The 25957-nt window shown below is 45.5% G+C and overlaps 1 protein-coding gene across 4 annotated transcripts; it reads left to right on the forward strand.

The window, feature by feature from the left end:
• The first annotated feature begins 4030 nt into the window (after nucleotides 1-4030).
• TPBG (trophoblast glycoprotein) lies at nucleotides 4031-15905 on the forward strand. Of its 4 annotated transcripts, none has more exons than XR_014786611.1 (4): nucleotides 4031-4097; nucleotides 5695-7191; nucleotides 12561-12626; nucleotides 15494-15905. XR_014786611.1 is itself a non-coding variant. In XM_084826993.1 (4 exons), exons 2-3 carry the CDS (start codon nucleotides 6068-6070, stop codon nucleotides 10680-10682), a joined length of 1158 nt encoding a protein of 385 aa, XP_084683119.1. In that variant the 5' UTR covers nucleotides 4031-4097; nucleotides 5695-6067; the 3' UTR covers nucleotides 10683-10724; nucleotides 12564-12921. The 4 variants fall into 4 exon arrangements, 3 of the variants coding, with proteins under 3 accessions (XP_084683119.1, XP_084683120.1, XP_084683117.1); XM_084826993.1 differs by lacking the exon at nucleotides 15494-15905 and adding an exon at nucleotides 10649-10724 and having other exon boundaries at nucleotides 12564-12921; XM_084826994.1 differs by having other exon boundaries at nucleotides 12561-15905.
• The last annotated feature ends 10052 nt before the right edge of the window (nucleotides 15906-25957 follow it).

Consider the following 25957-nt stretch of genomic DNA (forward strand, 5'->3'; position numbering starts at 1 on the left):
CGTAGATTAAGAGGGCAAAAATAAGGAACGCAAATGGCGGCAGCCGTAGCCGCCGCCATTTGCGTATGCGGTTTGTTTGTTTTTTACCCAGAGCCCTCTGTGGCCAGAAATCCGGCTGCGGACAGCTCTGGCCTGGCCGGGCCTAGCCAGCTGCTCCTCGGAGCTGCCGCAGAGCACAGCCGGCCACGGAGGATTCCGGGGGGGAGGAACGGAGCACCTCCCCCCCGGCGAGGATTCCGGGGGGAGGGACGGAACGCCTCCCCCCCACCATCAACATAATCCACGAACAGGTAAGTGACTTTCGTATATCCCTAGCAGCATGTCTCCCTACAATTTCTTCCTTTAGCCAGAGCCAACTAGTAGCATGCAGACTGAAATCTGTGTGTGAGTTATCGATGGGGCAGCACATAGATTGCTGATTTGCCCTGCGTCCTTGCTATGAATGCCGCGTAAGTAGGGAAGCTGGATTCTTGTTCAAACTGGCAGCACTTATTTTTCATGGGTTTCTTACTCTCCTCTGGCTTGAGACATTAAAGACGTGCCCCCCCCCCCAAGAAAACACGCACAGACTCTGTGAATGTATGAGGTGAAAGCAAGATTGTGCTGGCCACACCCCTCAGTGCTGACAAGGCCATTGATCACACCTTTGGCAGCAGAGTGTTCGTCATTAGCTCATTAGCACAATGGGAAATTTGGCAGTGGCAAAAAAAAAATTGGCACCACCAAATTTTATGTGTAAAAAAAGGTGCACGCTTGCTACACCCCTAGTTTTGAAGGAAAATAGCTCCTCTTTTGCTTCCGTGCCATCAAATTTCTTGTTGCACTAGCAAGCATTCTACAAGTGTTGGTTTACGCCACGTCAATAGCACTAGTGCACGGACATGGCTGGATCCTTCCCCAGGAATGCTAATACCCTGAGAAGAGCAAAAAGGTATTCTGTGGTTTCCATTGTTAAGACAATTGGGAGTCAGAAACCCTTGCCGGTGTACTACAAACCACCCAGAGATCTCCGAATAGATCCTGATCGATTTATTTCCCACCCCCGCTCAAAACTGCATCTGATCACCTTTCAGGAATGCAGCCTTTTGCAGCATCGTCTTCATTACTCCCGATGGGCTCTGAAAAGACAAGCACCATGGAGTCCACAAAGGCTGTGCCCCCAATCTGCCAGTGCAGATGTTCTCTGGCGTCAGTCCTGTGTCAGCCACAAAGGCCCTTAGTACAGAGCTTAATCTCAGTGGGCCAGGATCCTGACAGAACAGCATTAATGGGCTTTTGTGTAACTGGGAATCCAGCCTGTGATTACAGATGGGCAGCTCAAATTAGAGCTCAACAGTCAGCAAGCAACTGACTGACTCCTCTGAGTGTTTCCTCTAACAGTAAACTGCCAATTGCAATGTGTGTGCATTTTTAAAAAGGACTCTGTTGGTAACCTTGTTTTGTAACCTTGTTATGAAATAACATAGCTGGATCACAATGAATATATGGCCAAACCAACACTCAGAAGCGTCCAGCCAGTAGAAATGGATTCCCTGAACAAAGAGATTAAAACATAACTTTCTCCCTTGAGTACTTGGACGTAACAGAGAAGCCCACAGTGCAGGGGTGGACCTGGGGTGTCAGATTTGAAGAGGGGAGTATTGCCTGTCACAGGCTATCTGCTATCCACTACTTCATTTCATTTATTATATTTCTATACCACCCCATAGCCGAAGCTCTCTGGGCAGTTCACTATGGATCGTTTCTATTTCCACTTTTTCTACTCTCCGCCATCCACTATCTGCTATGAACTGTCCACTCAAGAGCAGAGACAGATAGTACAAACAGTCCAACGGCAGTGGTAAATCAGGCAGAATTTACTTGTGTGGCCACTGTTTATTTTATTATTTGTGCAGTCTTCATTTTTAATTTGCTAGAGATCAGCGCCCAAATGGTGTGCATACAGGTCATCAGATCCATGTATGCAAATTTATCCTTGTCACAGGACAGCTTTCTCCAACCTGCCATCTTCCAGATGTGTTGGATAACATCCAACACATTTGGAAAGTGCACGGTTGGAGAAAGCTGTCCTATGACAAGGATAAATCATGCATGCACATTGTGCACCAAAGTTCTAAAATGGGGCTACACAACAAATAAAAAAGTAAGGAATTCAAAAGTTCAACTGATGTAGGAGGAGGAGCTGAAGACATTCCTCATCCAGAGTGTCATTTGTTCCAGGGTTTCCCAGGACATGTTTGCCATGAATACCGATCGAATACTCCTAGTTACTGGCTAGCAGCAAGCACATTTTCCCTTCCTATCTCTCAGGCAGTGATTTGATTTATTTGATTTGTACCCCACCTTCCTACCAAAAAATGGCACTTAAGGCAGCTTACGCAATTAAAATTGATTAAAACAATACAATAACATACAATAAAAATGTAACTATTGGAGAAAAATTAAAAAGGAACAAGGAGGAAGAATGGCTGGAATATGATTGCAACATGACATCTCTCTGATTGCCATTTCTGTTTATAGTGTCTGTGAAAGGTCTCCTGGTTGTATGAAGATTCTAGAAAGCAACTCGGTAGCTCATGATAAGTTGCTCTTATGCCATAAAACGATAAAATCCCTGGCCATTGGCCATGCTGATTTAGGTTTATAGGAATTGCAGTCCAAAACATCTGGAGGGCACTGAACCACCTACCCCTACCATAAAGTTTAAAATTCAACCTTTGAGTCCTGGCAATGCTCACATTTTTCTTTATGAATTTCAGTAGTCTAATTCTTTCCTAGATAATTTGTTTCATCATCATGATTGTGAAATCAACAGCAGATGAACACATGTAAAAACGGAGGTCTCTCTGGTCTTCCCTTACTGTATGAATAAATCTCACCCTAGAATCATAGAATAGTAGGGTTGGAAGGGGCCTACAAGGCCATCGAGTCCAACCCCCTGCTCAATGCAGGAATCCAAGTCAGAGCATCCCTCTCCTCAGCGTTCATCATGCCCCTCTGTGTGCAATCTGACCTCACCCAAAGGAACTGTAAAAGGCAGAGGAGGACCTGCGCTTCGAATGATGCTTTATCGCAGGAGAGCATGTGTGGATAGTAGAATGCAGGTGAGAACAACAGTAGAAACGAACTGGAGACAGAACTCTGGATCCCAAGGGACTGAGGGCTTCAGAACAGATGACTGGTGAAGTGGGTACACAAACATGTCAGAGAAACCCTGGATAAGCAGAAATAGCCAGGACTTTGTTTAAGGCAGAATTCAGTAGGTTTAGTTTTAGTGAGCGCCACTTGTGTAGTCCATAGAATGTGATCAGGAAGACCTGTGGGTTCAAATCCACTTACTCAGGGTTGTATCCCATGTTAGTCCTACTCAGAGTAAACCCACTGAAATTAACGGAACAAAAGTTAGACTGACATTGGATACAACCCTCAGCTATGAAGTTTACTGGGTGCCCCTGGCTCAGCTCCTCTCTCTCTCTCAGCCTGACCTACCTCACAGGGTTACTGTGAAGATAACAGTGGAGAGTTTTTGTGTGTTGCTCTGTTTGGGGGGTGCGGGGGTCGGTACTAGGGATCAGCCTCGGGACCCGTGCCATGATAATACACAAGCGAGTACCCCTGAGCTCGTGCAGAGTGCCTTTCCTTTACCCGCCAAGGGCTCTTGCGTGCACCTTCAAACGTCCTCAAGCGCGCAACACCCCCTTCTACCCCTAACCCGATCAGGAAGCCCGCAAGGCGCCAGGAGGGTTCATCCAGCGGCAGCCGCCAAAAGAGGGGGCGGGGCGGGAAACTGCTCCATCACGGGAAGCGGCGGGCTCCGGCAGCCTCCTTCGAGGAAGGCCCCAGAAGAAAGCGGCGGCCGGGAGGGGGAGGCGAGAAGGATCCGGATGCCGCGGGGGGCGTGGCGCGCCGAGCCGAGCCGGGCGGCTGCCCCGCCGCCGCGGCTGCCATTGGTTTCTCCTGGCGGCGGGGGCTGGGCCAGGCACGGCCCGGGAGTGGGAGGGAAAGTTGTCGCCTGCGCCATGCAGTTCTCACTCGGCGCTGGAGTTTGCACGGGGCCGGTCAGGGCAGCAGCCCCGCGCGCAACCCGCGACGGCCAGGTAAGGAGGCGCGGGCGGCGGCGGCGGCAGCTGCTAAACTCCGCGATCCAGGATCTGGCGGTGGCCGCTTGCCTTGGCTAGAGCCAGAGTCCTGATCCCCCTCCCGCCCAAAGGAGAGAGAGAGAGAGAGTCCGGATTCGACACAAGCACAGGCGCGATCCTGTGCCTGCCGTTGTCCAGGCGGTGCGCTTTGCTCCCGCCCGAAGGGGCCCGGGGCGCGTGGCTGCCCTCCCGCTTCGTCCTGTGCATCTTCGCTGGGAAGGCCCGCTAAGATCCACAGGGTTTCACTCTCGTCGGATTCGAGTGGGTGGCCTTCGCGAGGGGAGGGAGGGAGAGAGCGAGACTGGTCCCCTTCCTCGGGACGCGAGAGCCTCTCGAATCGGAACCAGCGGAGTCTCTTCCTGGCGGGAATGGGATGGAGGCAGGAAAAAGTTGGAAGGGGAGGAGATACGAAGGGAAGCCGGCGCTTTCCGCTTCGGCAAGCCGACGGGACTTGCGAAAACTTGCGAGGCGGTACAACGTGCTCGTTCAGGCTGAGAAAAGTAAGCGCATGAGTTCCGTGGTCCCGACAGCTCACGCGCGTTGATATCCCTCTCCTCGCACTTTAAAGGGGCACTGAGAAGGATGGGGGGAAACTCAGCCTGGTTTACTGGTTGAGAGAGTACCACAGCTCCTTCTTAAGAGTGCTTCCCAAAGCGGCTTTTATTGTGCAATCGCCTGGCCTCGTTCACGAATTTTTGCCTGGAGGGGATGTCCAGACGTTGACATCTTTCATTCGTAGCCCTCCCGTGTTTTCCCGCCGCTTCTTCTGCCTTTGTTCTTACCAGGAAAAAAGAAATCCCTTAAGGAGGAAAAGACGGAATAGATGTCTTTTGATTTATGTCTTTTGATTGATAGAGCCAGGAGCTCTCCATCTGAAAGCACTCTAAGACGTGCTTTTGTGGGTGGGACAGGAAAGAGATGTTGGGGATGTGCTTTACCGAACTATACGAACCTAGGCATAAGAAGTGTCTAACCGGACTAGAGCATGGTCCTTTTAGCCTAGCATTGTGTTTCCAAGCCTGGGCCAACCAGATGCCTCCAGAAGGTATCACTTACCCAGAGGGGAAGGTAATGGCAGTCCTCTGCTTGTCCGCAGCATCTTGAATCCAGATATACATGGATTCATTTTTATTGGGTGCAAGTTATCTCTTGCTCTCTGAGAGAGAGAAGGGAAAGGAGGAGACAACCAAACTGGATGCTCGATTTGTCAGTTGTTGGAAACGGATAGAAATTGATCTAACTGAAGGTGTGACCGTACCTATTTGGCAAGGCAGGAAAAGCAAAGGCAAGCCCAGACTGCCCTCTTCACAGTCAGGCAGTGTGATGGTTCTGTTCGAGATGGTTTTCCTCACCCCGGGTGCAACCTTGCCAAGGCTGGTCTTTATGGCCCGCAAGGGTGCGCCCAGGGTGGGGGGAATGAACTTGAGAAGGTCGTATGGAGGTGCATTTGAGAAGGGTGAGGAAGGAAGAGTCTGTGAATGAAGGGTGGTTTCACCGAGGCTTGGTATGAGTTGCTTCTGTGGCTTTCATCCTCCCTTTCTGCTGCTTCTTTCAGGGGGGGCTGGATGTGAGAAGGAGGCAACGAAGGACTTCAACGCCACCAAAGACTCCCAGAAACACACAAGAAGGAACCACCTGGCACTTTGGGTGGGTTCCTGCCCACAGTCCAGTGCTACAGCTGCAGTCCTGAGGCTACCACCCTAGGCAGGAAGGGAAGGGTTTGCTTTCCCGCCCAGTTCCCCGGGAGCCTTGGATGTGCCAGGAGGCGGAGGAGGCTTCTCTCCAGGCTGCCTTTCTCTGCCTGCCCCCCCCCTCCAGCTTTCCACAGGCACCAGTGTCACAGCGAGCCCCAGACAAGAGGGAGCGGCCGGTGGTGGGAGCCACAGTGTGAGTGTGCCACGGGAGAGCAGCCCCTGGCAGAGGCGGGGATGCTGGGGTGCGCTCTTTGGGGCGCTGCACCCCCTACGCCAGTTGGGGAGAGACGAGGCGCTGGGGGCCTCGGGCTCCTGCCGCTGCTCCTGCTGGTTGTGTCGGGCTGGGTTTGGGCTCAGCAGCCGGGTGACTGCCCCGGGGCGTGCGAGTGCTCCGAGGCGGCCAGGACGGTGAAGTGCGTCAACAAGAACCTGACTGAGGTGCCGCGGGACCTGCCTCGCTATGTGCGGACCCTCTTCCTCACAGGCAACCGCATCAGCAGCCTTTCGGCCACTGCCTTCCTGTCCGAGCCCCGGCTGGAGCTCAGCCACCTCAACCTCAGTAGCAACGGGCTGGAGTGGGTGGACGCCGAGGCTTTTTCCAGCCTGCCCGGCTTGAAGCAGCTGGACCTCAGCGGCAACGCCCTCAAGTGGATCAGCCCCACGGCCTTTGGCAACGCCAGCAGCCCCTTGGAGGAGCTGAACCTGAGCCACTCCCTCTATAACAACAGCCTTGTGTCCGCCCTGGCTGAGCTCCTTCAGAAGGGGACTCTTCTGAACTTGCAGCACCTGGACCTGTCCAGCAACAACCTGGTTTACCTGCCCACCGGCATGCTCTCCCTGCTGCCCAGCCTGCAGCACCTGGACCTGCATGACAACTCCCTGGTGGGCTTGCAGACCGTGTCCTTCGGGAGCCTCCGCCGGCTGCAGAGTTTCGACCTTGGCGACAACGCCCTCAAGTGCCTGAGGAATGGCACCCTCCAGCAGCTCCACAGCCTCCCCAGGCTCACCAGCCTCAACCTCAGCCGCAACCCATGGGTCTGTGACTGCGACATCGAGGACTTGGCCAGCTGGCTCAAGCACAGCAACCAGGTGGAGGCCAAGGGAGCCCTCAAGTGTTCTTACCCCGAAGAGATGCGGAACCGCTCCTTGGCGAGCCTCGATTTTTCGCAGCTGAGCTGCCCTGAGCCGGCAGACAACCAGTCCCAGCTCCAGACTTCTTACGTCTTTCTCGGGATAGTCCTGGCCCTCATTGGCGCCATTTTCCTCCTGGTTTTATACTTGAACCGAAAAGGCATCAAAAAGTGGATGTACAATATCAGGGATGCCTGTAGAGACCACATGGAGGGATACCACTACAGGTATGAGATCAACGCAGATCCCAGACTAACAAACCTCAGTTCCAATTCTGATGTCTGAAGAAGCAATGTGGGCAAGGAAGTTGAGCGCGCCATAGCTATGCATGACATGTCGACTTTAGCTTTATCCCTCCCCCACGCACACGCTCCCTGCCCCTCATCACACCTTTGAGACATCATCACAGGCATACAGGTGCCGTGCAGAGAATGATGCCTACCTGTACCCACACAATTCACATGGTTTAAAATTATGGTGATGATGGTTGCCCAGAGTCCATTGCGCATGGTATCAGGCTGTATGTTAAGAAACATGCTGCTCTCTCCCTGCCTGTTTGCTTTGAAACTTGCTGCCAGCCCTTGCTTGGAGATTTCTCAGTGTATAAAAAAAGAAAAGGGACATTTTCACTTCCCCCATCCCCCACCTCCCCGATGTTGCTAAACTATAAGTGCATATTAAAAAGTGCCATTCAACAAAGGCTGCCTCAGCATTTGGGGGATAAATGTTTTATCCATCAGTACCGATTTTGCTTTTATGCACCCTAAGTTGTGAAGAACTTGGTAGACCACATGCATATTTAGAACACGCCTTCTTTGTACCAATAATTAAATAAAATAGCAAGCATGCAAATACTTGATGATTTTACATAGTGTAGGGAAAAACTGAAAACCTCAGTATTGCTTTTACTGTTTGTAAAGGTACAAGCTTTTGCAATTTACATGAAAACAGGATTTTAAAAAAAGAAAAAAAATAAACCCTATAAACTCCATATGAACTGAGTTTGAACTGTTAAATAAGTCAATAAATGTTCTTACAAGAACTTGTATTTTGCTGAATTTGCTGTTTTAATGTACTAATCTGGTAGTGAAGCACAATATAGGATAAACATTGTTTCTTCTATAGTAAACTCATTTAGCCAGTACAAAACATAGCAAATTACAAATCCTTCATTTATTAACATGTTAGCTAAAATTTTCATCAATGTAGTTTATCCTTTGGAGAGACTAGGAATATACAAAGCTATGCTAATTTGCCCTTGTTTATTAAATTGCACATGAACAACCATCTCTTTTATTATGTAATGTCATTTTTCATACCTTGTTCTAAACTGTAGCGGTTCTTCAATTGCTGTAAGTGTGCAGATGAGGGTTCATTAAATTGCTGCTATGATTCTAAATCTACGATTCTTAGAACAGTCACTAAAATTGGTGGGATTCACTAATAAGTAATGGGCATAGTTTGTCCGAAGATGTACTTGTGCAGCCTGATCCTGGGTATCTTTATTCAAAAGTAAGCTCCAGTGAGTTCAACAGGGCTTACTCCCAGGTACATGTGTGCGATCTTAAAGTCCCCTGGATTTCAGTGGGAGAGAGTTTGGCATGTGCTTAACCCCATCCTGTTGGAATCAGTTGGCCTTAAAGGTGCTTAACTGTGGCCAGATCACACATAATGTGTCTAACCTCTGAGTGATAGGTTGTAGTCATCAGCACACATACAGCCTAATTCTGTCCATATTTCCTTGGAAGTTAACTCCTGTTGCATACAATTTGGCTTACTCCCAAGTAAGTATGCATAGAGATGCAGCCTGACCGGAAAATTTAGGTCTTAACTCTCACAAACAGCAGCTGAGGTGGTAAATCTGTGTATGGGATACCTCAGACTGCAGGATGAGGAGGTCACATGATTGAATTCTATCGAATACAGTTCCCTCACACAGAAAGCTAGCATGTCAGGAAGGATGATTCTAGCATTTACCACAGCACTGGATGTTTTGAGAATGAGGCCAAAGCTGCAAGTCAATGTGCTTAGGTTTTGTGGATGGGTGGTTGCTTGTAATCGAAATGTGAATCTAAAGACAAAATTGAAGAAGTTGAGTCTACAAATCTCTGTAAATATATGCAATGAAGTGTATAGTAGATCTCAAATCTACCTGGTACAATATGTATATATGAGTGTGTTTTATGTTTTTAACCTGTGCACGGCTATGGCTGTATCTGATTTGTCTTATGCACATTTATAAGGGAAGATGTTCTGCAAAATCACAATATCACATTTCGGATGCTGCGGGCATTGTGAGCACATTTTTAGAAACAAACTGGAATGCGTAAAATGCAGTGCCAGTCTTCACAGAATTCTAACAGACATGCTTATTTTTAAGCCAAGCCTATTTATCAGTTCTTGGTAAACTGTGTAGTAGGTCCCATACTTGGTTTTGCTTATAAAAACTTATTATTTCAGCTAGGTCTGATAAATAATCTACTGTAGCAGCTTAAGAGAGCAATCCTCTGGATGTCTACTCGGGAATAGGTCCCAGTGCATTCAATGGCACTATGTAAGTGTGCATATGGATGGTAGCCTAATTATCATTGTTCAAAATTCTGTAGCGCTTAACTTTACAGCTGTCATCCTTTTCAGTGTTCATGAAGTGGCCTCTTTATAAAGCGATGCCTCTTATTTTGCGGACTTGCAAATTCATATTTTAAAGTCAATGCCATATTTTAGGGATCAAAGGAAAATAGCAGCTATGCGGCATGTTAGTTTTTGTTTTAAATATACGCTTATTGTAGCTGTAGTCACATTCTTATTCTAACAAATTTATGAGCAGTTGATTTTTTTTAAAAAATATAGCACTAATCAAAAATAATTTGAAGGATGGTGTAATTGTTGAAAACAAATTAGAAGCATTGTGGGATTTCCAAAGATTTCAGTGCTCATAAATCCAGTTTTTCTCTAGGCTCCTTGATGAAGTCCTGCACTGCTTTCAGAAACTGTCATTTTCTGTTCCGAAGAGCACCCAGGACTATTGGGTTTCACTTCCACTGCTCTCTCTTAAGCAATACTGTAATGTAAATTTTTGATTGTCCTACGTAAGAGATGTACCAGCCAAACAAATGCATGTGTGAGCAGTCATTAAAAAATAAACAGTGAAACATCAGCTTGTTAAATGAAGGCTTTGAATTGTGTCATGAGCCATAACACGCACATGTGATCTGTACTTTTGAATCAATTCTCTTTCATTAAAACACTGAGCAAATTTACAATTTCTAATGAACAAATACTGCTCTTATATCAATACCGGTCATACTGAAATAAGAATAGCTGTCTTGGATGACCCAAAATGAGTTGTAATGTTAGTTTAATTAAAGAACTTCTGTTTCAGAACTAAGTTCCAGCCATTGCTTTGCATGCATTTGTTAACATGTGACACATTAGATTGTTCTATTGTTTTCAGATGATATGCAGCTAGAATTATTTGGGAAATACTAGGTAGGATTATATTTTATAGAATTTGGTATATTTTTGATAGAGTAATAGAGAGCTTTGTTATCATACTATGAAAAAGCACGACAATACGCAGAATACAGTTCCATAGTAGCTGAAAAAGTATTTATAGCTTTCCCCCCAAGTACAGATAGAAATGATTTATTTATATCTTTTTCCTGGTGCTTGTTTTTTTCCCAGTGCTATAGCCATTCAGCACGTTGTGACACAGTGAATGTTTCTTTGACAGGTGACAGAGCTTAGAGGGTGTTATAAGGTGTGTAATATAACATTTCCAAGGGAAGTGTGTTGGCATTTATTTGTTTTCTAAGATTCTTTTGGAGAATATTTATACCACTTCATCTAAATGGTAGAACTTAAATAAATCAGATTCATTTGTTAATTTGTAATTGTCCGATGAAAAATCCCTGTTGACTTGCATGGCATCAGAGTTTCTAGGTCTCTATTCTAATATACATTCACTTAAGGTGACTTGTAATAGTCAGGCAGTAGATACCATATTCATAGTGCTGTAGAGTTAAAAAGGATACCTTGGGACAAGTAGACTCTTGCCCAGCAATGGTAACCAGGCAAATTTAGAGCCTGCAGCTCCTCAGAGCAACTTGAGCTATTTGCCAAATTATTATTTACATTTAGTATCCTTTCTGGAACTCCAAATTGCTGAGACCTCAACCCACAGGGCCGTTTGCTCCGGTGACGTCCTGCAGTTAACAGAGGAGATATGGATGTCTTCTGCCCCACTTGCTCTAAAATACTTTTCATATACGAACGTGCAGAGTTATCTATGGATGGGGGCCCTCTGGCCACACCTTGGGCTGCTGCAGACAGAGCAGTTGCCAGCGACACCTTTGCCATGCTCTTTTCACCTTACATTGTTCTTGTGCAGAATTGACTTCCAAAAGCTAAACATGAGTTTTTCCCCAGCTTTACTCCTGTAACCAGGTTCAAAGTTAAGGAGAAAAGGTAGAGATGCCCTCAATGCAGGAGTGGGGAATGTGTGGCCCTCCAGATGTTGTTGGACTGTAATGCCCAGCATCCCTTACCATTGCCTATGCTGGCTAGGGCTGATGGGAGTTGCAGTCCAACAACTTCTAGTGGGCCACACACACCCCATCCCTGCCTTAATGAAATCTATAAGCCTCACCACCCTTGATTTCTTCTGCCCAGGTTTACCTAAATCATGGCTTCCTCCTCAGCTGGGGTGAGGAATAAGAGACATACGAAGCTGCCTTATACTGAGTTAGACCATTGGCCTGTCTAGTTCAGTATTTCTATGGCCAAGGGTGGGCAACTTGTGCCCTTCCAGATGTTTTGGCCTACAACTCCCATTAGCCCTAGCCAGAAAAGCAAATGGTGAGGACCGATAGGAGTTCTGGCCAAAACATTTGGAGGGGCACAGGTTGCCTGGCCTATGTAGACAATACTCTGTGTGGTTTCAGCTCGTTCCTAGCTCTGGAGATGCCAGAGATTGAACCTGGGACCTGGTGCTCTTCCACTGAGCTCTAGCCCTTCCCCAGGCTTGTGCCTCTGTAATTTGAACATAGCCGCTGACTTGTATTTCAAACCTCTGGTCATGTTTGCTCGCCTGTAATTTCTTTCTTGTTTTGTTTCTTCCCTAGGATGGTAATTGCACCCACCTAATTACTAATTGGATTATTAGGCTATAGATGCCCAATCAATGCACAATATAATAGCTGTGTTTAGATGCAATGATTATGTCTATATCTTTATTCCACATGGAGGTTCCCAGTAGTCTTTCATCCATGCACGGATCAAAGGTGCACTCCTTTAGTTTAAAAAATGCATCACGTGCTCCTAGACCATTCTACCACTTAGAGAGATAAAGCCCTCACGGCAGTAGACTGCTAATAAGATCTCATTATGAACTAGCAATATGAAACTTCTCTGTTTATTTTTTTAATCTCCAGCTCAGAATTTGATCTCTTTCCCCTTTCTCTTGCCAATGAACTGGATAAGCAGTTGGCTTGACTGCTGCTAGATGTTTATGCGTTTTGTTTTAATTTCCTCTTAAGTCACGACATTTGAGGAGCTCAGTCAAAGCTAACTTGATTTTTTTTCCCCCTTTCTTCAGCAGCTGAATGATCTCAAGCTACAACAATAATAAGTCCGTGCATGTGATGAAGGAAAATAAGACTGGGTAAGAGAACATTTTCAATCCCAAGCTCCTGAGTTACTTTTTATTTATACACTACAGAAGCAGGACTGAACTCGATTTGCTGTTGCAAAGGAGCCTTTGACCGCGCCCTTGTCTGCAGTGGGGACTAGAACATGCATGACTGAAGCAATTATTGTTCGACTGAGACAATGTCCTGTCATTAACATTGACCTGTGGTATGGCCTGCTGCATAGTGGATGCAAATCCTTATTGAGGCACTTGTAATAATATAGCTTGGAGCTTTTGCACAAAATAAACGAGACGGTGCTTTCGTTTCAGTTTTTGTTTTTCATTCAAGGGTCAAAGTTGTAATGGATCTACAATTACATAAGACTGATGACTAAAAAAAAAATCCCAACTACAAGTGGAGACTCCAGAGTAATTTTGCTTAAAAAGGAGGAGGAGAGGAGATCACCGCGAGCTTTGGTTGACGCACAGTTGGGAGGCTTTATTAAAGGTTCATCCCTCTTTTCTCTTAAGAGCTGTGACAGTCATGGCTTGTATGTAGCCTTTGATGGAGCAGCCAATGGAGACTCGGGGGCTGGCTATTACAGATGCATCTAGGTACGCACGTTGAGGAAAATGGGTACCAAGAAGAGATGCAAGAGCTTCATCCCCTTAAAAGTGGACGGGTGGTGTTTTTCACAGCCTGGTATGTGCCAGACTACTGTGGATATGTGCAATTCTGCTCCTTCCAATTAAGTTGGATCTGGTCCTGCCAGGGAACTATCAATAGGACATGTCTTCCCATCCATTTCAATTATAGGTCCTTCTCCTGGTTCAGTCCTATGGCCTGCTGTTGGGTCCCATCACTCTCCATCATGCAGGTTGCCCCTCAAAAGCCAAATTGTTGGTAGGGTATTCTCTATTCCAGCCTTCCCCAACCTGGTTCCCTCTAGATGTTTTGGAACAACTCTCAACAGCCCCAGTCTGAATGGCCAGTGGTCAGGAATGCTGGGAGTTGTAGTCCAAAAATATCTGGAGGACACCAGGTTGAGGGAAGGCTGGTCTGTTCCTATATGCAGAGTGGCCTGGCTTGAGGGTGTCCAGTTCAGTTATAGGATTTTCTGCTGCTTATGTTTCAGCTTCTGAAATTAGGGCTATATTGAGTTTGGGCCCTCTTTCAGCAAATCTATGAACGGAAAGCTTTCAAACAACGCAGGAACCAAGTGTGCCTGAACCTGGGAAGTGCCTTAAATTGGCTTCTGCACAGTGGCATCAAATCAGAGATTCCATGGAAAGACAGGACTTTCAGAAAGGGAAGCCACTGTGTGGCGTTCAGTAATCCTTCAAAGTAGGATCTCGGGAGGGAGTTGCTTCACCGTAGTGCCACTGTAACTCTGCAGTGGTCACAATAGGTTATCCAACATGCAAGAGCAGGTTGGGTCTTTGGACTGGATTAAAAAAACGAACAACACTCCCTTCTTTCAGATTCCCAAACCTTGAGAGTTACCTACTGATGGTATAGAAACCACTAGTTAGAGCAGAGGTGGGCAACTGTGGGAAGTCTGGGGGTCAGCTCCCCCCCCCCCGACTCCCCAGCAGGCCACAGTGCCACCACTGCTGGTGTACTGTGGATTCTTGTGGGGTGCCAGCAGTGAAAACCCCCCCACAGATTTGACACTGATTTTTGTAACAAACCACTATGGAATGCTGCACAGACCAAATTTAGCCTGGAAACAAGCTACATTTCTCCAGTGTAGCATTTTGTAGCAGTTTGCCGCCCACTTTCAGCAGCAAATCAACAGGGTTTTTTGCCTCTGACACAGCACATTTTGGGGAGGGGGCAGGTATAGGGGCCACTCCACTCCCTGTGGGCCACATGTTGCCCACCCCTGAGTCAGAGGGAGCCCGGTTCTGTACTGGTGTCATTCTTGCACTTGTATTACCAGCTGTTGTGGCTCAGGTGTTCTGTTTGTTTTAATTGGGCCAACTTTAAAAGCAAATGCTAGAAAAACATCTCTCAGGCAACGTTTTGCTGCTCTGCCCTAATCCAACCAAACATTTAAAGTCATTTAACTTAGAAAACTGAGTGCTGTGCCCCCCAATATTATTTTGTGCTTGGAGCTTAGTCTCAGGTAAATGTGCATTGGATTGCAGCCTTATTTCACATGAATGTTCAATGGCACAATACTGCAAAACATTATTGCCGTGTGTGTGTGTTTTCCATTTGTGTTGCAACCCGTAGACAACTCTGCCCATCTAGCTTCAAGAACAAGCAAAATGCTCATGAAGGATAAGGCTATCAATGGCTATGTGTCATGATGACTACGTGCTTCCTTCAATATGCTCCTGAATTATGCAGTTGCTGGGTACCAATAGCAGAAGAGGGCTATTGCACAGGCTATTGCACTCATGTCCTGAGTGCTTGTGGGCTTCCCACTGGAGCATCTGGTTGGCCACTGTGGGATGCCAGATGATGGTGTAGATGGGCCTTAGGCCTGATCTAGAAGGCTCATTCTTAAAATTAGCAGTATTTGATTCAGGGGCCTTAGGTCTGATCTAGATGGGCCTTAGGTCTGATCTAGCAGGTCTCTTCTTCCATTCGTAAAATTAGCAGCATTTGATTCAAGGGCCTTAGGTCTGATCTAGCAGGTCTCTTCTTCCATTCATAAAATTAGCAGCATTTGATTCAAGGTCTATAATTTGTTAACCTAAATTGTATTCTTCAGAAACAGTGTAAAAAGAAATTTAATTGTTGTGTTGGTTAATTATTGAACAAACAGGGCATGATCTATTGGGGAATGAATGGGAGTTGCACAAGAGTAGTGCCATGAGGTTCAGATATGGGATTGACTGATGGCATGCAAGTGAAATGATGTGTCTTTTTCTCTTTTTTAATCCTTTAGAGCACTCCTTTAGGAATGATGCATGAAAATGTACATTGAGTGTCAGAAAAATACCAGGTATTATCGTTAACGCCAATATAGTCCTAAACAATTTTAAAGGTTTACATAACATTAATTGAGAAACTCTTGGGCATGCAAGATTCAGTAATAATATGTATTAGGACATCAGCATGCATAACAAAATGCTAAAATATGTGAGAGGATGATAATGATAACTATATTCTTGTGGTTCAATTCCTTGGCTTGAGCAGTTCTGTTCATCATGGATTATGTTGGACTGTAGTTTTGAATCAAATGTACTTTTAGCACTATGAATAAAATGTTCATTGTGGTGCATGTTTACATTACCTGTTGCAGATGACTTTATATACAGCTCGCTGGAATAATTTTTAGAAGTAAAACTGGCAAGTGGAAAAATGGGTGTGGACTATTTATTTTCTGATTATAACTTTGTATTTTGTTTTGTTTTAAATAAATGCTTTAGCTTTTTATAAATAATTGCAACAAAACCCAGATATCCCAGTCCCAAACACAGTGGCTTAAATGATACATGGAACTTCTTCCTGTCACAACCTAGATTTCTCTCAATAGCGGTCTTCTGTGTTCACTACACAATGAAGGCCTACAAATACATCAGCACTCCTGTGCTGACTTAAGACTTTATTTTACACTATATATTTATTTCATGTATGTATATCCTGCCTTTCTTCCAAGGACCTCAAAGCAGCATACCTGGTTCCTCCCCCATTTGATCCTCACAACAACCCTGTGAGGATGGCCAGGGAGAGAGAGTGACTGGCTAAATGTCACCCAGTGAGTTTCATGGCTGAGTGTTGATTTGAACCTGGGTCTCTCCAGTTCTGTGCTGACATTCTAACTACAACAGCTTACCCCAACCTGGTGCCTTCCAGATGTGTTGGACTGCAACACCTATCATCCCCAGCCAGCATGGTCATTGCACTATCGCGGATATAGTGATTGGGGTAATTGGCTGCAATCCAGAAAAGAAGGCAGGATTCTTATCTACAAATAGGGTCCTTGTGGCTTTTTCCTAGCTTCCACAAAGAGTAGACCCCTCATACTGGATTGTGAAATGTTTTTAAATGTAAAACTGTTTTCCTCAAATTGTGTGGAGAAGTTCCCAAAAATGCACTCACCAGGCTGCGTGTGCAAGGGGCTCGTTAGATGGCAGCCATTATGGCAAAGCAAATCCCATTTAAATCAGTATTTCATGTCAGGATGCTGAATTGATAGTTGCCTGAAATTCAGGGTCCTCTGTTAAGCTGCATGTAATTAGTTCTCTCCTGTATCCAAACTTCTAATCCCCTGACAGTTGGGGTGTACATTATATTTTTATGGCATTAACCCCAAGATAATTCCCACTGGTCCCTGTGGATTCTTGCTTAATTCTATTCAGTTATCCCTAGCCTTTGCCTACAGGTAAGTTGGCAGCTATTTACATTTTAATCTATCAATTTTCCTCAGTAGAACAAAACCCAAGAAGTAAAATGTCATGTGTGTGATAGGCCTGAGTGTTTGCCTTTGCTTAAAACCCCCATATCATTTGTGTTCATTCTTCAGTGTTAGTTTAGCTTGGGGGGGGGGGGGGCAGTGCTCAATACTTTCCTTGTTTTTTTTACATCCCATGCCTGAGTTCTCCTAAATCATAATCGGAAAAGATCAGCACCTTAATTCCTTTTTGAATCAATACATCTGTACAAGAGTGGCTGCCAGAGAGGATGCAAGTCAGGCTGAAAATGGCTTCTTGCAGTGGTGTCGAGCCCCTTTCAGCCTCCAGGCCAAATTCCAGTTTGGATAAGCTCTTGGGTGCCGCATTCCAATTGTGGGCAGGGCCAAAGACAAAAGGGGTCCGGTCTAAATTCTAGCATATGTTCACTTCAAGCCCTTACTGCCACGAACTGTGTGTACTTCTTCACACAGTACATAGTTAAACTATGGAACTCGCTACCACAGGATGCAGTGATGGCCACCCATTTGGATGGCTTTAAAAGGGGATTGGACAAATTCCTGGAGGAAAAGGCTATCAATGGCTACTAGTCTTGATGGCTATGTGCTACCTCCGGTACCAGAGGCAGTGAGCCTATGTACAAGTTGCTGGGGAACATGGGTGGGAGGGTGCTGTTGTGCTCATGTGCTGCTTGTGGGTTCCTGATCAACAACTGGTTAGCCACTGTGAACAGAATGCTGGACTAGATGGACCCTAGGTCTGATGCAGCAGGGCTCTTCTTATGTTCTTAGAAATGCACCGCATCCCCCCAGAGTGTGAAAGAATGTGGCCAGTGTGCTTGCTCATTCTGCTGTCCAGGTGTTGATGGACACCTTTAAGGACCCTGCTCTCCTTAAGGTTCTTTATCTTTAAACCAGAGTTGGGGCTGGTCAGCCCATCAAACAGAAGACACAGTCAAATAGAGGACTGTCCTATGCCAGCTCTCCAAAATAGCATACTGTCCTCTGTAAAGAATGCTGGACTAGATAGGCCCTTGGTCTGATCCAGCAGGGCTCTTCTTACGTTTTTATGTTCTTAACTAAACCTTAGGAGAAGCACTTCAACCTTTTAGAAGGGGGGGGGTGGCGGAGACTCCACAAAAGCTGGGAGACCACAAACAATTTGGGGGCAGGGAGTGGGGGCAAGGGAAGGGGCCATTTGGGGATACTCCAGTGGGATCCCAGGCCAGTTGGATTTGTCCCCCAGCCCTGAGGTTCTGTACTGTGTGCTTACTTTCTTGTAAGCTCTGTATGGCCCAAAGGTTGTGACCACCTACATGTGTATGACATGAGTGTTTGTTGAGGAAGTCGCTCTCTTCCCTTTTGGACTTCTTTTGACCCTTCTGGGTAGAACTGAATAATTATTCTATCAAGAGTCTTCCTAAAATGTAACTGCCCTTTCCTGGGACAACCTTAGTATTGAAATATGATGTAAATGTCCCTCATAGGTTAGGACTTCAAAAGAAATCTAAACCCTATTTGGGCATAAGGGCTTAGGATGTCACTTTACCTTCAGATGACCTTGCTCTTTTTATCAGGGCAGCTTTTCTCATGGTCAGCCATCTTTGCTGAGGCTATTCATTGATTTCCTGATGGACACTCTGCCAACACTCTCTGCCAGAGAGTGTCAGGACAGAACAGCGCGTGCTCTCTAAGAATCCTCTAGGTAATAAGATTCTTCAGCCTAAGCTAGGAATCCAATTGACATCTGGAAAGAATTGGATAAACAGTTTTAATGCAATTTTCTTCTTTTTATATCATTGAGCCTGTTACATTTTCCTGAATGGATCTTTTGTTAAGAGTTAATGGCCCTGGGTTGTTCAGAGTTCTGGCCAAAGCACGAACTCTTGCCCAGACACTTTGCAACACATTTCATTTTAAGTAATGTAGTGGTGAATAAGCAGAGGGATGGAAGAAGAAAGATGTGCATATACATATGAGATGTTTTGCATCCTCAGAAATGCCTGCCTGCCTGTTTGTAATGAAGTGCAGTGGGTAGTACTTGCAGATACCAGGGTTGGACCCAAGACTAACAATTGATGGGTCTGTTTTGTTGTTTATGCAAGTGCAAAGTCACCCCAGGGTAATTCTCAGAGTGGGGTTACTCACTGCAATCATTAAATTAGGGGAGGGCAACCCATAATCCCATCCAGCCCCCAGAGGCCTGGTAAAGGTAAAGGTGTCCCCAACCAGTCGTGTCCGACTCTAGGGTGCGGTGCTCATCCCCGTTTCTAAGCTGAAGAGTCAGCGCTGTCCGAAGACGCTTCCGTGGTCATGTGGCCAGCATGACTGAACACCGAGGTGCACGGAACGCTGTCACCTTTCCCGCCAGGCGGTACCTATTTATCTACTTGCAATTTCTTGCTTTCGAACTGCTAGGTTGGCAGAAGCTGGGACTGAAGACGGGAGCTCACTCCGTCACGCAGCACTCGGGTCTCGAACTGCTGACCGGCCGACCTTCCGGTCTGCAGTTCAGCGTCTTAACCACTAAGCCACCGCGGCCCCCCCTGGACTCCTCCCCAAACCCTATCCCCTCCCCAAGCTCCACCCCTGGACTGCAGGCTACTAGGGGCTTCATGAGGCCATGGTGGGAGATATCCCTTGTTATCTCTGATCTGTGATCCAAGATAACAAGGGGATTCCCCTGCATGCTGTTCCCTTCCAAATTGTTATCTTTAGTTACAGATTGGAACTAATGAGGGGACTGGGGAAGTCGAGGCTCATCCCCTCCCCAGTGGGAGAAGATATGGTGCAGGCAAAGCCAAATTTGGAGGAGGAGGACCTGACGCAGCCACCGGGAACTAGGGATGGCGGAAAAATCTGCAGCAAATTCAGATGAGTTTGGATTTCTACGAATCCAACCTGCAGAGTCTGCAACAAATCAGCTTTTTCTGAGTTGTGTGGACTTGTGGCCCTTTTTTTAAACTTTCTGGAATTGTGCACAAATCTAGTTGTGCTAAAAATAACAACACTGACCAAAAATGTGCATTTCCCCCCATAGGCTAAAGCATGAAAACACAGATTTGGGTGCATGTGGGTGTGCACAACTGTACACTTCCCAATGCAAACACAAGTTCAGGAAATTGAGAACAATCCAATTCCATCAATGAGCAGACAGTGGAATGAAAGACTCCTGCCAATCCACGAAACACAGCCAGAATGGATTTAGCAAAATCCATACATCCCCACCAGAAACCAAAGGTTTCACTTGCCCCATGTCCATTTCCCAGAGGGAGAAGGCCCAGAGCAGGGGAAGCTGATTCCCAGTGGCCAAATCAGGAGGATGATCTTCCAAATACAGCCATGGGCACCCAATGATATCATGGGGTGTCGCCCCTTTTTACATCAGGGGTGTGGCCAGGCCCCTGGCATTCATTCATTCACTCATTCATTTTTAAAAACATTTGTATCCTTCCCTATATCATTAAGATCTCAGGGTGGCATACAGATAAAATCAATTTAAACAGTATAAAACAAATAATTTAAATAGCTAAAAACATTAAATCATTAAGCTAGCTAATACCAATTTAAAATCTAAAACAGTTAAAACAGTGTGCAAATTCAGGGAATCAATTAGCCCTCAAAGGCATTGGTAAAAGCCATGTTTTAACTTGGCACCAAAATGAAACCCGAATCTGCGCCAATTGGGCCTCCAAGGGGATGGCAGTCCACAACCGAGGTGACACAGCAGAAAAAAGTCCTCTCCCATGGCCCTCTATAGTGACATCATTCGGCTTGGGGAGGGAGGGAGGGAGGGAGGGAGGGAGGGGGATCATCTGCTACTCCCATCGGATTATAGTTGCTCACTGCTGCATTAAATGGACTACTCTGGAGTAAAAGATTTATCCACATTCCCTAATTGCTTTGAGATCTTTGTTTATCCAGTTGCTTGCTCATTCCGCTAATTTGGTATCAGCCCATCTTTGTGTCCTGGTCATAAGTTTGTCACAGCTGCTGTGAGATCTGGCACTCCTACTACATGGGTTCTTCCCTCTCTTCCCTTTCCCAACTTGAAGTTGCTTTTATTTTTGTAATGTAATTTTATCACTCCATTTCTTTCACTTTTATGAGCAGTGCATAAATAAAGGGCAGTGTTATTTTGAAATAAAGTATTAGACTTATTTTCAAGAAGGGTATATTTAATGAAGCTGCAGATTTACATTGTCTTCAGTTCTAGCACTGTTTAATGCAGACCATTAAGATTTTCAAGCAGCCAACATCCCAGAAATATTTAAGGGATGTCATTCTATCCTAGAACTCCTGAATGCAAAACCTTGCTACCATAAAACTGGGGAAAGCATTGGTAAATCTGCAGAGAAGAAGCTAGCTTCTCTGTATAAATGATGTAACAGACCACCTTATCCAAATGTTATTAAGACCAGGGTGCAATTCTATGGCTGGTAGTCAGCGGCTAGACAGCCATAGGATAGGTCGGTTTCCAGGAACTGACCTTGGAGCCTGTGCTCCGAAGTTGGTTCCCAGAGAACCCACCCCCTTCCGCGCCGCGCAGATTGGCAGCACGCTCTGTGCTCGTAAGAGCAGCGCAGAGTGGCAAATGGGGCATTCCTGGGGGAGTTCCAGGGTGGGGAAGTCGGAAATCCAGTACGACACATTCTATGTGTCGCCCGACTGCCACTTCCCGCACTCCAAGGTCTCACAGCTAGACAGCCAAAATTGGCTTCTAGCCGCGAAAGCAGGGCAGGGGGAGTGAGGAGGAGATCCGCTCCTCACCACTCCTGCCTTGCACTGGATAGGCAGTCGTCTCTGGGGTCGGAGGCAACCGTCAATCCACATAGGGTTGCTCCCTAAGAGTTCAAATTAGGAACACAGGAAGCTGCCTTATACTGAGTCAGACCATGGGCCCATCTAGCCCAGTATTGTCAGCACTGACTGGCAGCAGCAGCTCTCCAGGGTTTCAGGCAGGAGACTTTCCAGCCCTGCCTGGATATGCAGAGGATTGAACCCGGGACCTTCTGCATGCAAAGCACGTGCTCCGCCACTGAGCTACAGCCCCTCCCAAATTATTTGAATTCAGCCTGTGTTCCCTATGCCCTGTGTCAACAGCCTTTCTGTTTATCCAGCCTCTAATAATTGAAATGGTTGATATGTGTCCCTGAGCAATTCAGATAAATGAGTCTGAACTAGATTTAAAACTTGTCCCAAGATCAGTTTTAGTTACTAAATGTTGTGCTGTGCATGAAGACAGTTGTAATGCGGGGGAGGGGGGATGTGGATGTCTAGAGGGAAAGCAGCTGAAATCTCAAGTGTTTGTATTGCAGTCTGTATGGTAATACTATTACAGATAACAGGAATTCAGAAAGTAGATAAAAATTTCTTAGTCTATAACTTTTACCACATAATAGAGAAATGATGGATTAAGATAGGATTTCAGAAGTCAAGCTCATGGGGATGGCCATATCTATTAGAAACAACATAGTTTGCTAGGAGGTGTATAATTAAACAATGCACTCACATAAAAAAAAATCTGGTGCAATGATTTTTATTTTTAAAATAGGTTTTATAATCCAGAAAGTAAGAGAGGTCTGGGTTTTTACATTTATTTCTTTATTTACATTAAAGTTACTAATCACAATTCTACTCAAGAAGAACTTCAAGTGATGTAAAATAGTTAAGTAAAAGCCATAAGGCATAACTCTAAAACATCAATAAAAGTAAACTTAGAATGTAATTCAAAAGTAGCAAAGCAACCACAGAATATTCCAGAATAGTCCTAAATCAACAACTGCTCAGTAAAAGAACTAAGATGCACATATATCAAAGTTATGAAAGATCCACACAGGTCAAAGAAGGTTTTGCCTGCTGGTAAAACATGTGACTTGTGAGGTTTCCAGAGTGAAAGGATTCCATAACGATGACACCTTAGGAAGCCCAACCTGGAACAGCACAAGAACTTCCCATGAAGATGGCACCTAGAGCATCTTAAAGCATAATATCTATATGGGAAATGGCTTGCGTACATATGGCTTAGGCTCTGTAGGGGTTTAAAGGTGACAAACATTTTTTATTATTACATTTATATCCCACTTTTCTTCCATTATGGAACTCAGAGGGCTACATGGGATTCCCAGGCAGTCTCCCTCCAAGCACTGACCAGATCCAGTCCTGCTTAGCTTCAGCATGATGGCTGGCTGGGTTTTGTGCTTATATCAAGTGATTATGAAACAGCTTTCTCATACAGTTGCTTCATTGTCTTCTTCAGCTGTATCCAGGTTCATGGCTATAAAAAGAGCCAATATGTTTAGATGTTCTACCAAGAGCACTTCTGTACTTGTTTGGCACACATTTTCAGTGCTCTTCTGACAGTTGTATTGCATTATATTGTATTGCATTAGCTTTCTGGGGAACTATCTATAGTATGGGAATGCTTCAAGCAATATTAATTTTAGAGGTTATTGTTCAGTGCTTTCTCATTTAACTATGAAATCAGCTATCTCACTGAAGCTTTAGTTAATCTGCAAGCATGAAAACAATGCATTACCATTTCAAATCAAGACACAGAAGGAACAGATCTCTTTGAGCAGGCTTGCATGGAAATTGAGGTTTCCTATTCAATCCAACAAGTAGTAAGGAAAACTAATTTATAAGCAGAAGGTATTCTGCTTATTGTTGGGATTCAAGAAGTCCATTTAGGTGGAAGAGAACACCATGTATAGGGCTGCAATCCTAATAGCAGCATATAAACACTGCAAACGTGATTCTGGTAAGGGTGCATTGGCCCTCAGAAGAATTTTGCCCTCCTTTGTCTTCTGCCACTGGATATGACAATGTGGAATGAGCCATTTGTTGTGGTCACTTCAGTCTTTCCTCAGAGTTGCACTTCCACTGAGGGGACATTACAGGGTTCTTCACACAGAGCTTTTATCCTGTTATTGAGATTGGTGACTCACGGAGGTTTGCAGGCCCTTTAGATGAGGTTGTCAACCTCCAGGGCGTCTCCCGCACTAAATGACCTTCATTCCATTTTTTAAAAGATCGGAGATAATGAGCTATCAAATTACAGCACTTGAGTTCAGCTTGAGTTCCCTCGTGAAAAGAGGAAAATCCCCAATAAGAGGAGCTAGACCAATGAAACATTTGGAAGACTCAGATAAGGGGGGAAAGTGTGGAGGGGGAGCACGTGTAACGGGAGACTGTCATGATCCTGCATTTAAAATGGAAGCCAAAAGCCCCATTTTCAATGCTAGATTTTAGGCTGGTGTAGAGATGCTCTACATTGCCTTAGCACCAGTGGTACTTTGTGCCTGGGAAAATGCAGTTTGCTCCCCACATAGCCCATCACCATTGCTACTGAAATTGCAGTGTGGAATGAGATTGCATGTGTGTCACAGGCACCTATTAGAAACTGCCTGCCATATGAATTGTGATGCATGACAACACTCCAATGCCTTTTCATGAATGTATTTATTTTTATTCATGATTACATTTATATCCCACTTTTTTCCTCTTGCAAGGAACCCAAAGTGGCTTACATTGCCATCGTCCTCTCCACTTTATTGACACAACAACCCTGTGAGGTAGGTTAGGCTGAGAGTCAGTGACTGGCCCAAAGTCACCCAGTGAGCTTCATGGCTGAGTGGGGACTAGAACCCAGACTCTCGAGTCCCAGTCCAACGTGCTAACCACTATACAACAGTCTTTATTTTCCTTGTTTAAGCAGTTTCAGGCAAGGTGGTCCTGTTATCACTCCATCATGGAAGTGCCCAACTAAAAAAAGAACAGAGAAATGAACCCCAGCATACTTACCTCCAACTCCCACTGTAACACCCTGACATTGACCCCAGCATGGTTCAATGAAAATGTTCAGCAAAAGTTCATCAAAAAGTTCATCAAAGGTTCATCAGAAGTGAACCCCAGCATGGTTACCCCCAACTCCCACTGTAACACCCTGACATTTTATGTATACTTTAATGTATTTTAACCATTTTATTCTTTTAAAGCTCTGCATTCTCCCTCTCCAGTAAATACTAGTTTTATTTTTGTTATAGCATTGGATGGGAGCAATAGCAATACACCTGTCCCTAACCCTGTCCATTACATTATATGGACTGAATACTTAAGTATTGTTTTTGAACTGGGACTTGCAGAGCAAAAGCACCAAAATGTGCTTTTCCTCTGGATTAGACCTTCAACATATGCTAAAGGAAGGTAAAGGCATTTTCTCTTAAAAGGGGAGTGGAGAATGAAAAATGAAAAGAATTAAAGCCTTTGGATGATTTGCAATCAGTAGAGAATCAAATGGAAATGCTTAAGGATTGCAAAGCAGACGGTGCGGTTTCTTACAGAAGTTGTCAGTCTATTATATTCTCCAGTGCTTAATTTTACTCAAGCTGCAGCTATTGCCCAATTAGATTTTTAATATAGCTCTCTTGAAGAATGTCAATAACAATCTAGTGTGCCCCTGCAGTGTAAGGCCTACACATTTATTCCTTCTATCCTCTCCATGAGGAAAAACAGGAAGCACTGTCTGTCTGCAGTTTCACCTCAGTTGGCTGCTGGCAGTTAGCTGCTGGCGCTTGTGTGTGTTTCTCTCTCTCACCCTGCCATCCCTACCTCCCTCTAATACTAATGTATCCTTGATACAGCTGCTCTTAAGACGTTAGTCTGTGCAAAAAATACCCACTAACCTTAAAAGGAAAACCCATGCTGTCCAGGGAATAGGATGTTCTGCATGAAATCAGGGCTGGTGTCAAGGGTAGGCATGTTCAGGCACCTGCTGAGGAGGGCCCACACCCCAGTAGGAGCCTCCTGACAAGAGCCCCCTGGAGTTGCTCCTCCTCTTCACCCATGCAACCTGCCTGTTCACCTGCCTCTCAGTTTGGCCCTGACAATTGTGGGGACGAGAAGCAGCAGATGCCGCTGGCTCTCTGCCTGTCAGATGAACAAGTGGTAGCAATGATGAGGACGAGGAGCAACAGCAGCTCAAGTGACAATGGCAGT

Source organism: Heloderma suspectum, chromosome 1, assembly GCF_057233095.1.
Source record: "Heloderma suspectum isolate Gila_16-S chromosome 1, 16-S_ref, whole genome shotgun sequence".
Classification (NCBI taxonomy): domain Eukaryota; kingdom Metazoa; phylum Chordata; class Lepidosauria; order Squamata; family Helodermatidae; genus Heloderma; species Heloderma suspectum.